This window comes from Scyliorhinus torazame, chromosome 16 (genome assembly GCF_047496885.1).
Source record: "Scyliorhinus torazame isolate Kashiwa2021f chromosome 16, sScyTor2.1, whole genome shotgun sequence".
Classification (NCBI taxonomy): domain Eukaryota; kingdom Metazoa; phylum Chordata; class Chondrichthyes; order Carcharhiniformes; family Scyliorhinidae; genus Scyliorhinus; species Scyliorhinus torazame.
Genome location: NC_092722.1, coordinates 68,730,934 through 68,747,245, shown reverse-complemented (window position 1 = coordinate 68,747,245; position 16,312 = coordinate 68,730,934). Strand labels below are relative to the sequence as shown.

The window sequence follows — 16,312 nt, the reverse complement described above, 5'->3', positions numbered from 1 at the left end:
TTGCCAGGGCGATACTTAATCTCGTAGTTATAGGTGGAGAGCTCGATCCTCCACTGCAATATTTTATCATTTTTGATCTTGCCCCGCTGTGTGTTATTGAACATGAAGGCTACCAACCGTTGGTCAGTGAGGAGAGTGAATCCTCCTGACGGCCAGGTAATGTCTCCAATGTCACACAGCCTCAACGATAGCCTGGGCCTCCTTTTCGACGGACGAGTGCCGAATTTCAGAGGCATGAAGGGTGCGGGAAAAGAATGCCACGGGCCTGCCTGCCTGGTTGAGGGTGGCGGCAAGGGCGACGTCCGATGCGTCGCTCTCTACTTGGAAGGGAAGTGTTTCATCTACAGTGTGCATTCCAGCTTTGGCGATATCAGCTCTGATCCGGGCGAAGGCTTGTTAGGCCTCTGCCGTCAGGGGGAAGTGAGTGGACTGTATGAGTGGGCGGGCCTTGTCCGCATATTTTGGGACCCACTGTGCGCAATACGAGAAGAACCCCAAGCAATGTTTGAGGGCCTTGGGGCAGTGGGGGAGGGGGAGCTCCATGAGGGGGCGCATGCGGTCGGGATCGGGCCCCAGAACTCCGTTCTGGACCACGTAGACGAGGATGGCGAAGCGGTTTGCGCGGAACACGCACTTCTCCTTGTTATACGTGAGGTTGAGGAGAGTGGCGCTGCAGAGAAATTTTGCAAGGTTGGCATCGTGATCCTGTTGATCATGGCCACAGATAGTCACATTGTCTCGGTACGGAAACATGGCCCGCAAACATTACCGGTCGACAATTCGGTCCATCTCCCTTTGGAAGACCGAAACCCCGTTAGTGACGCCGAAGGGGACCCTAAGGAAGTTCTATAGTCGGCCGTCTGCCTCGAAGGCGGTGTATGGACAGTCCGATTTACGGATGGGGAGCTGGTGGTAGGCGGATTTCAGGTCCACCGTTGAGAAGACCCGGCACTGTGCAATCTGGTTAACCATGTCAGATATGCGTGGGAGGGGGTACGCGTCGAGCTGCGTGTACCTGTTGATGGTCTGGCTGTAGTGCACGACCATTCGGTTTTTCTCCCCAGATTTAACCACTACCACTTGGGCTCTCCAGGGGTTGTTGCTGGCCTCGGTGACACCCTCCTGAAGCAACCACTGGACCTCGGACCTGATGAAGGCCTTATCCTGGGTGCTGTACCGTCTGCTCCTGGTGGCGAAGGGTTTGCAATCTGGAGTTAGGTTGGCAAAGAGGGAAGGCGAATCGACCTTTAGGGTCGCGAGACCGCACACAGTGGGGGGTGGTAAGGGTCCGCCGAATTTAAGGGTCAGGCTCTGAAGGTTGCACTGGAAGTCCAGGCCAAGGATAAATGCAGCGCAGAGGTTAGGGAGGACATAGAGACGAAAGCCGTGGAACTCTACGCCTTGGACTGTGAGCATGACCGTGCAGTACCCCCGGATCTCTACGCGATGGGATCCGGAGGCCAGGGAGATTTTTTGTTGGTAGGGTGTACCTTAAGGGAGCAGCGCCTTACCGTATTTGGGTGTACAAAGCTCTCGGTGCTACCGGAGTCCAGTAGGCAAGAGGTCACATGGCCGTTGACCTTCACGCTGATGGATGCGTTGGTCAGGTTATGTGGTCGAGACTGGCCGATTGCCATGGAGGCGAGCTGTGGTTGATCGTCGGGTAGTGAGGCAGCCGTTGAGTTGAGGTCCTGGAACGCCGTTGGTGTCCATGCGCTGCGGGGTGGACAAGATGGCGGCGCCCAGAGATCCTGGGGGTTACAAAATGGCGGCGCCCATGGAACGCACGTTGCGGGGGTGGAGCAAGATGGCGGCGCACAAGAAACACACGTGTTGCGCGCAGGAGAAGTATGGCGGTGCCCATTGGTTGCACATGGCCTGGGGAGGAGAGGAGGATGGCGGCGCCCATTGTCTGTGACCGGGGAGGGTGGGGATGACCGCTGCCGCTGAGCGGGCCTGGCATACCGCAGCGAAGTGGCCCTTCTTCCTTACAAAGGCCTTACAAAGGGCAGAGCAGGCTGGGCAGCGTTGGCGGGGGTGCTTTTGCTGGCCGCAAAAGTAGCATCGGGGCCCCCCGGAGATCACCAGCTGGCGCGTAGTGCAGGCGAACTGGGTGGGTAGCGCCCCCGCTGGGGCGGCTGCCTGTGGGGCCCATGAAGCGTAGGAAAAGTGGCCGCGCGGTTGGGGACGTAGGACTGGACATTGCGCAGGGCGACCGTCATGGAGAGCGCTAGTGTTTTAGTCTCTGCGAGGTCGCGCGTGGCCCCTTCTAGGAGCCGCTGCCTGATAATATCAGACCCAATCCCAGTTACAAAAGCGTCCCTCATAAGGAGATCTGAGTACTCCTTAGCTGTAATTTCCTGGCAGTCACAGTCCCGAACTAGTGAGGTCAGGGCCCTCCAGAAGTCCTCGATTGACTCACCAGGTAGTTGAGCACGAGTTGAAAGCACGTGTCTGGCGAAGTGTGTGTTCGTCTTCTGTTCATAATTTTGTTTGAGTCGAGTCATGGCATCAACATAATTGGGCGTATCCTGAATCAGCGGGAAGACTTTGGGGCTGAGTCTGGAGTACAATATCTGGATCTTCTGAGCCTCTGGAACAGGGGTCGGCGCCGCGTTGATATACGCTTCAAAACAAGCTAGCCAGTGCTGGAAGTCCTTTCTTGCGTCGCTTGAGTGTGGATCCAGCTGCAGGCGATCTGGTTTAATACGGAGGTCCATCTTCTGTATCTGATACTAATGAATTGAGGCACGATCAATTTGACTGGAGACGAAGTTGAATCCAAACTGAAGCTTTATTAGTATCAGATGTGTGGCCTCCTACAGCAGCTGGTGAAATGGCTGCAAGCTGGGGGCCACGCATATTTATACCCCACCTCCTGGGCGGAGCTAGCATGCAGGGGCCACAGGTGAACCTGTAGTGCAGGTTCTACCGTACAACCTCTAATATCAGAACACAGTGGTTTACCACAGCCCCTCTCTTGGATTTGTTTATTGTCACGTGTAACGAGGGGCAGTGGAAAGTATTGTTCTGCGTACAGTCCAGACATATCATTCCATACCTGAAAAAAAAATAGGGCATACATAAATACGCAATGTAAATACATAGACACAGACATCAGGTGAAGTATATGGAGTGTAGTACTACTCAGTAGAGAAGATGTGTGGAGAGATCAGGTCAGTCCATAAGAGAGTCATTTAGAAATCTGGTAACACGGGTGGAAGAAGCTGTTTTTGAATTTGTTAGTGCACGTTCTCAGACTTTTGTATCTCCTGCCTGATGGAAGAAGTTGGAAGAGTGAATAAGCCGGGTGGGAGGGGTCTTTGATGATGCTGCCTGCTTTCCCAAGGCAGCAGGAGGTGTAGACAGTCAATGGATGGAAGGGTTCGTGTGATGGACTGTGCAGTGTTCACGACTCTCTGAAGTTTCTTACGGCCTTGGTCTGTGATGCAGCCAGGTAGGATGCTTTCTATAGTGCACCTGGAAAAGTTGGTCAGAGTCAATGTGGACATGCCAAATTTCCTTAGCTTCCTGAGAAAGTACAGGCACTGTTGTTCTTCCTCGGTTGTAGCGTCGACATGTGTCGAACAGGATAGATTGTTGGTGAAGGGCACACCTAGGAATTTGAAGCTGTCAACCATGACCACCTCGGCACCATTGATGCAGACAGGGATGTGTACAATACTCTGTTTCCTGAAGTCAATGACCAGCTCTTTAGTTTTGCTGTCATTGAAGGAGAGATTGTTATCGTTACACCACGCCACTAGGTTCTCTATCTCCCTCCTGTACTCTGACTCATCGTTGTTTGCGACCCAACCCATCGTCTCATCAGAAATTCTGCCGGTGGAGTTGGGGCCAAATTTTGCCACGCAGTCGTGTGTGTACAGGGAGTATAGTAGGGGCCTAAGTACTCAGTCTTGCGAGGCCCCAGTATTGAGGACTATCATGGAGGTGGTGTTGTTGTTTATTCTTATTGATTGTGATCTATGGTCAGGAAGTCAAGGATCCAGTTGCAGAGGGAGGACCCAAAATCGAGGTTTTGTAGCTTTGAAATGAGCTTGGCTGGGATTATGGTGTTGAAGGCACAGCTGTAGTCAATGAATAGGAATTATACGTAGGAGTCCTTGTTGTCGAGATGCTCCAGGGATGAGTGTAGGACCAGGGAGATGATGCCTGCTGTGGACGGGTTGTGACGGTATGCGAATTGCAGTGGATCTAGGCATTTTGGGAGTATGGAATTGATGTGCCTCTTGACCAACGTCTTGAACCACTTCATAATGATCGATGTCAAGGCCATCAGACAACAGTCGTTGAGGCACGTTGCCTGGTTGTTCTTTGGCACTGGCACGATGGTGGTCTTCTTGAAGCAGGTGGGGACCTCGGAGCGGAATAGGGAAAGGTTGAAGATGTCCGTGAATACATCCGCCAGCTGGTCCACGCAGGATCTGAGTGCACGACCAGGGACCACCTGGACCTGTCACTTTGCAAAGGTTCACTTTCAGGAAGGCCAATCTGTAATCGGAAGCTGTGACGGTTGGTATGGGTGTGTCCGAGGCTGCTGGGGCAGTTAACAATGGTTTCCTGCTCGAACCGAGCATAGAATGCATGGAGTTCTTCAGGGAGGGATGTGCTGCTGTCAGAGATTCTACTTAAGAACATAAGAACTAGGAACAGGAGTAGGCCATCTGGTCCCTCGAGCCTGCTCCGCCATTTACTGAGATCATGGCTGATCTTTGTGGACTCAGCTCCACTCTCCGGCCCGTACACCATATCCCCGAATCCCTTTATTCTTTAGAAAGGTATCTATCTTTTTCTTAAAAACGTTTAAAGAAGGAGCCTCAACTGCTTCACTGGGCAAGGAATTCCAGAGATTCATAACCCTTTGGGTGAAGAAGTTCCTCCTACACTCCGTCCTAAATCTACTTCCCCTTATTTTGAGGCTATGCCCCCTAGTTCTGCTTTCCCCGACCAGTGGAAACAACCTGCCCGCATCTATCCTATCTATTCCCTTCATAATTTTATATGTTTCAATAAGATCTCCCCGCATCCTTCTAAACTCCAATGAGTACAGTCCCAGTCTACTCAACCTCTCGTCATAATCTAATCCCCCTCAACTCTGGGATCAACCTAGTGAATCTCCTCTGCACTCCCTCCAGTGCCAATATGTCCTTTCTCAGGTAAGGAGACCAAAACTTGGCTTTGATTTGTAGCCCGTTATGTTTTCTAAGCCTTGCTACAATTGATGAGAATCCGTGGCATTAGTCTGTGACTCTAGTTTGGTCTGGTATTGTCTCTTGGCATCCCTGATGAATTTGCGGAGGTCGTACCTGATTTCCTGTATGGGTCAGGGCCGCCTGACTTGAACGGCTCAGACCTGGCCTTCAGTAGGGAGTCAATCTCCTGATTAAGCTATGGTTTCTGTTTGGAGAATGCACGTACTATCATCTTTGGCACGCAGTCTTCTGCACACTTGCTGATACAGTCTGTGACGGTGATGACATACTCGTTTAGGTTGGTTGCTGAGCTCTTAAATATGGACCAGTCCACTGACTCCAAGCAGTCACGTCGGAGCTCTTCTGTCGCCTCGGCGGCACTTCACAGTTAGGGATTCCAGGTCCGGGGAGCAGAAGGTCAACAGGGTCGCCACGTATGAGCACCAGGAGGAGTTGATGAGGAGGCAAACCCCTCCACCCTTTGCTTTGCCTGATGACACCGTGCATTCTATCCGGTGTATTGAGAAGCCTTCAGGTTGTATGGCACAGTCCGGTGAGGCAGAGGTGAGCCATGTCTCTGTGAAACAGAGCACACTTACTTCCCTCTGAGAGGTAAGTCTGGCGTTCTCTCTCTTTCTCCCTAAATCACTCACTCAGTCTCTCCTCCAATCATTCACTCCAGGGCCGAGATTCTCCGACCCCCCGCCGGGTCGGAGAATTGCCGGGGGCTGGCGTGAATCCCGCCCCCGCCAGTTGCCGAATTCTCCGGCACCGGAGATTCGGCGGGGGCGGGAATCGCGCCGCGCCGGTTGGCGGGCCCCCCGCTCGATTCTCCGGCCCGGATGGGCCGGAGTCCCGCCGCTAAAATGCCTGTCCCGCCGGCGTAAATTAAACCACCTACCTTACCGGCGGGACAAGGCGGCGCAGGCGGGCTCCGGGGTCCTGGGGGGGGCGCGGGGCGATCTGGCCCCGGGGGGTGCCCCCACGGTGGCCTGGCCCGCGATCGGGGCCCACCGATTCGCGGGCGGTCCTGTGCCGTGGGGGCACTCTTACCCTTCCGCCTCTGCCACGGTCTCCACCATGGCGGAGGCAGAAGAGACTGCCTCCACTGCGCATGCGCGGGAAACTGTCAGCGGCCGCTGACGCTCCCGCGAAAGAGCCGCCCGGAGATGTCATTTCCGCGCCAGCTGGCGGGGCACCAAAGGCCTTTTCCGCCAGCTGGCAGGGCGGAAATTCGTCCGGCGCCGACCTAGCCCCTCAATGTTGGGGCTCGGCCCCCAAAGATGTGGAGCATTCCGCACCTTTGGGGCGGCGCGATGCCCGTCTGATTTGCGCCGTTTTGGGCTCCAGTCGGCGGACATCACGCCTTTTCCGGAGAATTTCGCCCCTTATCTCTCTCCCTGAATCCTTCCCTCTCAATACTTAGCTCTCTGAATCCTTTGCTGGTCTCTCTCCCAATTCTTCTCTTTCTCAATCACACAGTGGTTAGCACAGTTGCTTCACAGCGCCAGGGTCCCAGGTTCGATTCCCAGCTTGGGTCACTGTCTATGCGAAGTCTGTACATTCTCCCCATGTTTGCGTGTGTCGTGTTGGGTGTTCTGGTTCACAAACAAGTCAACAATGCTGGAAGTGGTGTAACGCTATTTTATTAACTGTTCAACTATGCTAACATACTGTAAACGTGGGTATAAGCAATACCAGCTTAACTGTGGACCCTTTCCTATCACTAGCTATGGTGAGGCACTCAGCACATGGTGAATGTCTGTGATGCAGGCTGTGAGCTCTGTGCTCTGAGCTGGCTGCTGCTAGAATGAGCGGGAGCTCTCCTGTCCCCTGTCTTTATAGTGCTTGTGCTCTCACTGGTGATTGGCTGCGGTGTTATGTATGCTGGTTGGTCCTACTGCCTGTCCATCAGTGTGTGTATGTGATTGCACCATAATGTACTGATGTATATTATGACAGTGTGGGTTTCCTCCGGGTGTTCCGATTTCCTCTCACAAGTCTCGAAAGATGTGCTGTTCGGTGAGTTGGACATTCTGAATTACCCCTCTGTGTACCCGAACAGGCGCCGGAATGTGGCGACTCGGGGCTTTTCACAGTAACTTCACTGGGGACGAATTTCCCATTGTAATTGATGAGCCCGCAGAAAGAGCGGAGTTCGAGGTGACCACAAAGGATGGGAGGCTGCCAGGTGGCCCACACTTTGTCTTCCACTGGGTAAGGGCCGTGCCTTTTTCAACTCACTGGGCAAACTGATTATGGCGCTTCAATGGCAGGGAGGAGGGGGAGGGGGAGGGGTGGAGTGGGGGGGGGGAGGGGGGGGGAGAATGCAAGGATCTCAAAGAGAATGCTGCAGAGAACGAGATCCATGGGGAGCTTAGCCCTCCCAAACCTGCAATATTACCATTGGGCAGCGACCGCAGAGAGAGGACTGGGTGGACAAAGGAGCCAGAAGCTCAGTGGGTGCTCATGGAGGAGGGTTCCTGTAAAGAGATCTCCCTCCAGGCCCTAGCCACAGCGGCACTCCCATCCCCACCTAATAAATATTCAATGAGCCCTGCGGTGGGCGAAACACTCCAGTCATGGAACTAATTGCGACAGCACTTCGGGCTAACCGAGATGTCCGATAAAGCCCCCATCTGCAACAACCACAGATTCATGCCGGCGACCATGGACGCCACCTTCAAAGGGTGGATGTAGGACGGGACGGGTGCTGACAGGTAGGGACGTTTACACCAACAACAGGTTAACAACGCTCGAAGAGCTGACGGAAAGATTTCAGCTGACGGGGGAAAACAGATTCAGGTACCTAAAACTCAAAAACGTCTTACAAAAGGGAACAAAGACGTTCCTACAACCTCCACGGCAATCATTGCTAGAGGACCTGCTGGATACAGACATCTTAGGTAAAGGGACCGACGGTGACATGTACGGGCGACTGCTAAGGGAGGTAAATATCCAACTAGTTGAGACAAGGGAGAAGTGAGACTTGGGGTTTGAAATAGGGTGCGGACTCTGGAGCGAAGCACTGCACAGGGTCAATTCCACCTCCACATGCGCAAGGCTAAGCCTAATGCAGCTAAAAGTGGTGCACAGAGCACACCTACCCAGAACCTGAATGAGCAGGTTCTTCCTGGAGGTGGAGCCAGATGCAAACGGTGCCAAAAAGGCCCGGCCAACCATGTCCACATGTTCTGGTCTTGCCCCAGACTTGCTGAGTTCTGGCTTCTTTGAAGCAATGCCCAAAGTGGTGGGGATGAGGGTGGAGCCATGCCCAAGAGTGGCAGTCATCGGGGTATCAGACCAGCCAGATCTATTCATGGGGAAGGGAGCCGACGCCCTAGCCTTTGCCTCCCCGATCGCCCGCCGGAGAATCCTGCTCGGCTGACGGCCAGCAACACCACCCAAAGCTGCAGACTGGCTGTCCGACCCGTTGCAATTTCTCCAAATGGAGAAAATTAAATTTGCCATCCGGGGGTCAGAAGAAGGCTTCCACAAAACGTGGGAGCCATTCACTTGGTTGTTGACCTGTTTGGAGCCAACAACTATGAAGCCAAAGATTAGGAGGGGGTAACCACGACACAGTAAGGAAGGGGGAGTGTGGGTGAGGGGGAACAAGGGGGAACCTGAACCAAAGGGAAGAAAAGCAAACAGAAAACCGGTGGGAAGTGAACCACAATTACCACGGCAAACACTGCAAGGAAGGAATAAAAGAAAAGGAAGGGGAAATTGTGATGTATCTGTGTAAATAGTCAAAACCGATCTATGGGTAAATAGTTCTAGTTTTACTTCTTATATTCTCTTGTTTAACTTCCATTGTTTGGTTATATTTATATATATTTTGAATGCCAACGCTCTAACTCAATAGTGTGAGATATGGATCAGATTGGCTGTCCATTGCTCTCTTCAACAACTGCTTGACAATATGTACATCTTTTTCGGCTTTTCCATTGGCTTGTGGGTACAATGGACACGATGTGATGTGATTGAAACTATACGTGACTGCGATGTGTTGCCACACTTTACAGCTAAAACAAGGACCGCTGTCACTCACAACGACTTGAGGAATTCCGTGTCCAGCAAAAATTGACTTGGAAATGAATTAAATGAAATGAAAATCGCTCATTGTCACAAGTAGGCTTCAAATGAAGTTACTGTGAAAAGCCCCTAGTCGCCACATTCCGGCGCCTGTTCGGGGCTGTTCGCCTATACAATATTACATTGTTTGCCGTTCAGCTTGACAGTAGAGCCATTTCGGAATAGTTTGAAAAATAGATTTTGATCATTAAATATTCTTTCTCTTATAGGTGAAAGATCCATTGCTACTTCCTGCCATGGTGCCGTAGGTAAATCAGATATTTACATAGGTTCCCTTGTTTGCTTGCAATGATACGTCTGGCATGTGTCACAACAACTGACCACCCTGTCAATATCCTGGTTTATACCTGGCCAGTAAACAGAGTCACGAGCTCTCAGTTTACACTTCTCAATCCCGAGATGTACTTCATGTTTCCTCTTTAGTACATCCTTGTAAAGAGATTGAGGTATTACTATAGTGTTCAAATGAAGCAGAACTCCATTAATGATACTGAGTTCAGATCTTATATTATAAAAGCCCATATATTGAGCTCTGAGCCAGTGTGAGTTGTTCCTCATCACCTCTTGAAGAGTTTGATCCTTCCTGGTCTCTTCTTGTATCTCACGTAGTTTTGTATCTGATACTGGTAGTCATGTGGAAATAAGATTGACATGCAGATCTACATCTGCAGCAATTTCAGTACTCATATATTGTATCGGCGCTCTCGATAATGCATCTGCTAAGAACAAACATTTGCCTGGCGTGTAGATGAGATTGAAGTGATAGCGTTGTAACTTCATCATCAACCTCTGAATGCGCGGAGACATCTGGTTGAGATTTGTTTTGATGATGTTAACCAAAGGACGATGATCTGTCTCAACTGTGAAAGTTGGAAGCCCATAGACATAGTCGTGGAATTTCTCCAAGCCGATAACAAAATCCAGACATTCTTTTTCAATTTGAGTGTACCTCAGCTCTGTTGGCGTTATGGATCGTGATGCATACGCGACCAGTTTCCAATCTTTATGCTCGAGTTGCAGAATAACTAACCCCAGACCATCTTTGGACGCGTCTAGTGACACTTTAATCTGCTTAGGTGGGTCAAAAAATGTGCGAACTGGCGTGGTGGTTAGTGAAGTCTTGAGCTTCTTCCACTCTTGCTCATGTTGCTCAGTCCAAGTGAAATCTGTTGTCTTGTGCAAGCGATCATATAGATGTGTTGTTTTTACCGACAGGTTTGGAATGAATTCTCCCATAAAATTGATCATACTCATCACTCTTAAGATGGCTTTCTTGTTGTGTGGTTTTGGCATGTTGAGAATTGCTTGGATTTTGTCCTTGTCAGGTGACCTGAGGAAGGAGCAGTGCTCCGAAAGCTAGTGATTCGAAACAAACCTGTTGAACTTTAACCTGGTGTTGTAAGACTTCTTACTGTTTGTTGGTGTGCGAGGAGCTGCAGGAACTTCCCGCCTTTTTTTTGAAGTTTCCCACTTTTTGGGAAAAGGAGCAGCAACCGGAGTGCTTTCCTCCAAGAAAATGCCGCCATTACTGAGAAACATTTCAGAATGCTGTGCTGCTAGCTCGTGAGCCTGGCAAATCTGAACTGTTTGTTCCAAAGACAGCTCTGATTCCCTCAGCAACCGGTTCCTCAGCTTATTGTCATTCACACCAAACACAATCTGGAACCTGTCATGGAAGATTCCATCACAGAAAATTACAGGTTTTAGCTTTTAACTTTAAATCAGTGATGAAATGATCTATGGACTCTTCTGTCTTCTGTAAACGTGATCTAAACACATAGTGTTCATAAATTTCATTCGTTCTGGACGTGCAATGCGCATCAAATTTTCGAGTTACTTCATTAAAATTTTTACTCTCTTCATCGTTTGTAAATTTAAACGTATTAAACACAACAATTGATTTGGGCTCTGCCACTGTTAGGTTCATCGCTACCTCACGTGAATCTGATTGATCTCCTAAATTTACTGCAGTAAGAAACAGGAACAATTATTGTTTAAACACATGCCAGTTGCTGTCCACATTACCATGAAATCTAAGACACATTGGTGGCTTCAACAACGACATGTTGTTAATTCTGGCAGTCTCCAAAATTGTAAATCTCTGTGGACCTCGTGGCAGGCTGATAGCTTTTGTCTCAGTGTTTAATTCCATCCAAATCTGGTACCATGTAATGTTTTTGTTGGATGGCCTGATTAATACTACTTGTAGCTAAAGCTATAAACTATTTATTAACATGAACTGTGGGTCAATTATATACAAAACAACAGATGAATAAGAGTATTAACATGCACAAACAACGGCTGGGATTCTCCGAAATCCCGGCCAAGTGTTGACTCCAGCATCAAAACCGGCCCGTGCGACGCCGGCATCAACAGGCCTCCAGGCCCAGTCATTCTCCCCTTTCTCGGGGGCTAGAATGGCGCCAAAATGCTGTGCGCTGCTCCTGTGCCGCGAGCCGGCCCTACAGGGCCGGCGTGGGTTCGCGCATGTGCGCCACGGCCGTCTTCGGCCGGTCCCCACGTAACAGGGTCCCGGCACGGAGTAACATAGCACCCCCCCCGGAATTAGCGCGCCCGCCATTTGGTTGCCCCCGACCATGGGCAAGGCTACCGTGGAGCCGGTTCTCCCCGCCCCCCCCCCACCAGGACGGCCCCCGCAGCCAGAACGGCGAGGTGCTTTCAACGGCCCCCGACCGGCGTTGGAGCGGCGTGGCGGGCTCAGAGAATCCCGCCCAACCTCTCTCTTCCAGCTCCTGAGCCAGTCTGAAGTCACATGACTCTAACATTCACTTATATACTAATGCGACTCCTAGTGGCCAGTCGGTGAATTACAACACACGCATGATATCACTACATCCTTAACCTCCCACTTTCTCTCTCTCCCAGCTTTGACCCTCTGTCCCTCACACCTCTCTCTCCGTCTCCCCCTCCCCATCTCCATCTTCACTCACCAAAGTACAGGAGGTTGTCTGGGCTCCTCTGGAAATACGTTCCGGTTGCTCGAGGAGTTCTCACCTCAGCTCCCCTTGATATCATCTCCCTCACCAGCTTCAGGTCCTGATTGACCACTGCTACATGCAGGGGGGTTTCGCCTGGGTGGGGAAGGGTGAGGTAACAGGATAACATGTCGCAATTGATCATCAACACTGCCTCATCTCAGCTATGAGCAAACCCCAATTCATCAAACCTCGCAGCAGAATCTTTCTCCTCACACCCTTCAAACACCCATTCGTTCAAAACACAACCCTAACCCTACCGAATCCAACCACAACACATCACATAAATCCGCATTCAGAGGGCCAGTGCTGAGGGAGTGCTGCACTGTCACAGAGTCAGTACTGAGGGAGTGCTGCACTGTCAGAGGGTCAGTGCTGTGGGAGTGCCGCACTGCCAGAGGGTCAGTACTGAGGGAGTGCTGCACTGTCAGAGGGTCAGTGCTGAGGGAGTGCTGCACTGTCATTGGGTCAGTGCTGAGGGAGTGCTGCACTGTTGGAGGATCAGTGCTGAGGGAGTGCTGCACTGTCACAGAGTCAGTACTGAGGGAGTGCTGCACTGTCAGAGGGTCAGTGCTGTGGGAGTGCCGCACTGCCAGAGGGTCAGTACTAAGGGAGTGCTGCACTGTCAGAGGGTCAGTGCTGAGGGAGTCCTGCACTGTCACAGAGTCAGTACTGAGGGAGTGCTGCACTGTCAGAGGGTCAGTATTGGGAGAGAGCCGCACTGTCAGAGGGTCAGTACTGAGGGAGTGCTGCACTGTCAGAGGGTCAGTACTGAGGGAGTGCTGCACTGCCAGAGGGTCAGTACTAAGGGAGTGCTGCACTGTCAGAGGGTCAGTACTGAGGGACTGCCGCACTGTCAGAGGGTCAGTACTGAGGGAGTGCTGCACTGCCAGAGGGTAAGTACTGAGGGAGTGCTGCACTGTCAGAGGGTCAGTATTGGGGGAGAGCCGCACTGTCAGAGGGTCAGTACTGAGGGAGTGCTGCACTGTCAGAGGGTCAGTACTGAGGGAGTGCTGCACAGTCACAGAGTCAGTACTGAGGGAGTGCTGCACTGTCAGAGGGTCAGTATTGGGGGAGAGCCGCACTGTCAGAGCGTCAGTACTGAGGGAGTGCCGCACTGTCAGAGGGTCAGTACTGAGGGACTGCCGCACTGTCAGAGGGTCAGTACTGAGGGAGTGCTGCACTGCCAGAGGGTAAGTACTGAGGGAGTGCTGCACTGGTAGAGGGTCAGTATTGGGGGAGAGCCGCACTGTCAGAGGGTCAGTACTGAGGGAGTGCTGCACTGTCAGAGGGTCAGTACTGAGGGAGTGCTGCACAGTCACAGAGTCAGTACTGAGGGAGTGCTGCACTGTCAGAGGGTCAGTATTGGGGGAGAGCCGCACTGTCAGAGCGTCAGTACTGAGGGAGTGCCGCACTGTCAGAGGGTCAGTACTGAGGGAGAGCCGCACTGTCAGAGGGTCAGTACTGAGGGGGTGCTGCACTGTCAGTGGGTCAGTATTGGGGGAGAGCCGCACTGTCAGAGGGTCAGTACTGAGGGAGTGCTGCACTGTCAGAGGGTCAGTACTGAGGGAGTGCTGCTCTGTCAGAGGGTCATTACTGAGGGAGTGCTGCACTGTCAGAGGGTCAGTACTGAGGGAGTGCTGCACTGTCAGAGGGTCAGTACTGAGGGAGTGCCGCACTGCCAGAGGGTCAGTACTGAGGGAGTGCTGCAGTATTGCATTGTTAGAATCCTCAGTCCCCAGACTCGGGAAACGAGAAGTCCTGAAGTAAGGATTAGTGTTTATAAGCTGAGTAATTTATGTAACAGTAAACCTCCCGCAGTATCGGACCCGGGCGCACCTTCGTACAGCTCCGAGGCAACGCAGTCATTCACGAGTTCCGGGGCAGCGTCCAGCAGCACGAGGGCAGCATCGTAATTCCCGTAGAGTGTGGCTATGTGGAGTGCTGTCTCGCCCAGTGCCCCTGTGGAGACGGGTGAAGGGAGTGAATGGTTAGCGTGGCAAAATATCAGATTGTCCACCACGGCAGGAGAAGTAGAAAAACAGTAAGCTATCGGAACGGATGGAGATTGCAGAGCTCTGACATACAGCGAGATCTGGGCATCTCGGGATGTGTTTTACAAAACCTAACCCTAACCCTAACCCTAACCCTAACCCTCTGCAGGTGCAGAGAGTGATCAGGAAGGCAAATGGAGGCTTGGTGTTCAATGCAGAGGGAAGTGGAATATAATTATCGGGAGGTTTTGCTGCAGCTGCATAAGGCATTGGCGAGTCTGCAGCCGTAGTACTTTGCAGAGTTTAGGTCTCCTCATTTGTCGACAGATATAGCTGCTCTCGAGAGAAGGTTCACACCTTCCATTGCAGGAATGAAGGAGAAAGTTGAGGAGGTTAGGGTCTGGACCCATTGGGTTGCAAAGATTGAGATGGGATCTTATTGAAACATACCGGACCCTGAGGTGGAGCTCGACAGCCGGATGTTTCCCACCTTGTGGGGGAAATGTCGAATGGCGGGGGGGCTCAGTGTCAGGATAAGAGGGTCTCTTCCATCGATGGCAGGGACAAGGAGGAAATTCCTCCCTCAGAAGCTAGTTACTCAGTGGGATTCTCTCCCCGGAGATCAGTGGGGGCTGAGGGTCACTGCATATATTCGAGGCGGATTTCCAATTAAAGAGGGGGTTGAGGGTTTTTGAGGGTCCAACAGGACAATGGAGTTGATTTCACAATGGGATCAGCCATGATCTTTCATAGATTATCATAGAATTTACAGTGCAGAAGGAGGCCATTCGGCCCATCGAGTCTGCACCGGCTCTTGGAAAGAGCACCCTACCCAAGGTCAACACCGCCACCCTATCCCCATAACCCAGTAACCCCACCCGACACTAAGGGCAATTTTGGACACTAAGGGCAATTTATCATGGCCAATCCACCTAACCTGCACATCTTTGGACTGTGGGAGGAAACCGGAGAACCCGGAGGAAACCCACGCACACACGGGGAGGACGTGCAGACTCCGCACAGACAGTGACCCAATCTGGAATCGAACCTGGGACCCTGGAGCTGTGAAGCAATTGTGCTATCCACAAGGCTACCGTGCTGCCCTTATTGATAGGCGGGGCAGGTTGGAGGGGCCGAGTGGTCTCCTCCTGATCTTAATTCGTACAATTCCATGTCCTTCCTGTCTCCCTCTCTCCACCTCTCTCACTCCATCTATCTTCTCCCTCTCTCCATCTGTCTCTCTCTCTCACACTCACTATCTTGCTCTTTTCATCTGTCACACTCTCTCCATCAGTCTCCCTCTCTCCAACTATCCCCCCCTTCATTCGTCTCTCTCTCCGTCCGACTCTATGTCCTCTGTCTCTCTCTCACACACTCTCTGTGTCTCTCTCAGACTCTCTGTATCTCTCACTCACTCTCTGTCTCTCACTTACTCCCTGTTTCTCTCTCTCTCTCTCTTTCTGTCTCTTTCTGTCTCTGTCTCTCTCTCTCTCTCACTCTCACTCTCACTCTCTTTCTCTCTCTCTGTCTCTGTCTGACTCTCCATCTCTGTCTCTGACACTCTCTGTCTCAGGATCTGTCTCTCTATCACTGTCTCTGTCTCGATCTCTCTCTGTCTCTCTGTTGGTCCCGCTCTCTCTCTCTCTGTCTCTGTCTCTCTCTGTCTCTTTGTTGGTCCAGCTCGCTCTCTCTCTCTGTCTCTCTGTTAGTCCCGCTCTCTCTCTCTCTGTCTCTATCTCTCTGTTGGCCCCGCTCTCTGTGTCTATCTCTCTGATTGTTTTTCTCTCTCTCTCTCTCTGTCTGTCTCTCTGTCTCTCCCTCTTTCTGTCTCTCACTGTCTCTATTGGTCTGCTCTCCCTCTCTCTCTCTGTCAATCTGTCTGTCTGTCTCTCACTCTCCCTCTCTCTCTCTCTGTCTCTCATTGGTCCCTCTTTGGCTGTCTCTCTCGCTCTGTCTCTCTTTCTGTCTCTCACTCTCTCTGTTGGTCTGCTCTCTCTGTTGGTCCCTCTCT

At 51.7% G+C, this 16,312-nt stretch overlaps 1 protein-coding gene across 2 annotated transcripts in view; it reads right to left on the bottom strand.

Moving 5' to 3' along the window:
* The window catches only part of trpv6 (transient receptor potential cation channel, subfamily V, member 6), a 164,461-nt gene that overhangs the window by 136,467 nt on the left and 11,682 nt on the right, over window positions 1-16,312 (bottom strand). For both annotated transcript variants that reach the window (XM_072478605.1, XM_072478604.1), the window contains exons 3-4: window positions 14,147-14,269; window positions 12,263-12,403 (exon numbers count right to left, since the gene is read on the bottom strand). In XM_072478605.1, coding sequence (XP_072334706.1) covers window positions 12,263-12,403; window positions 14,147-14,269 — 264 coding nt within the window. The remainder of the gene's footprint in view (window positions 1-12,262; window positions 12,404-14,146; window positions 14,270-16,312) is intronic.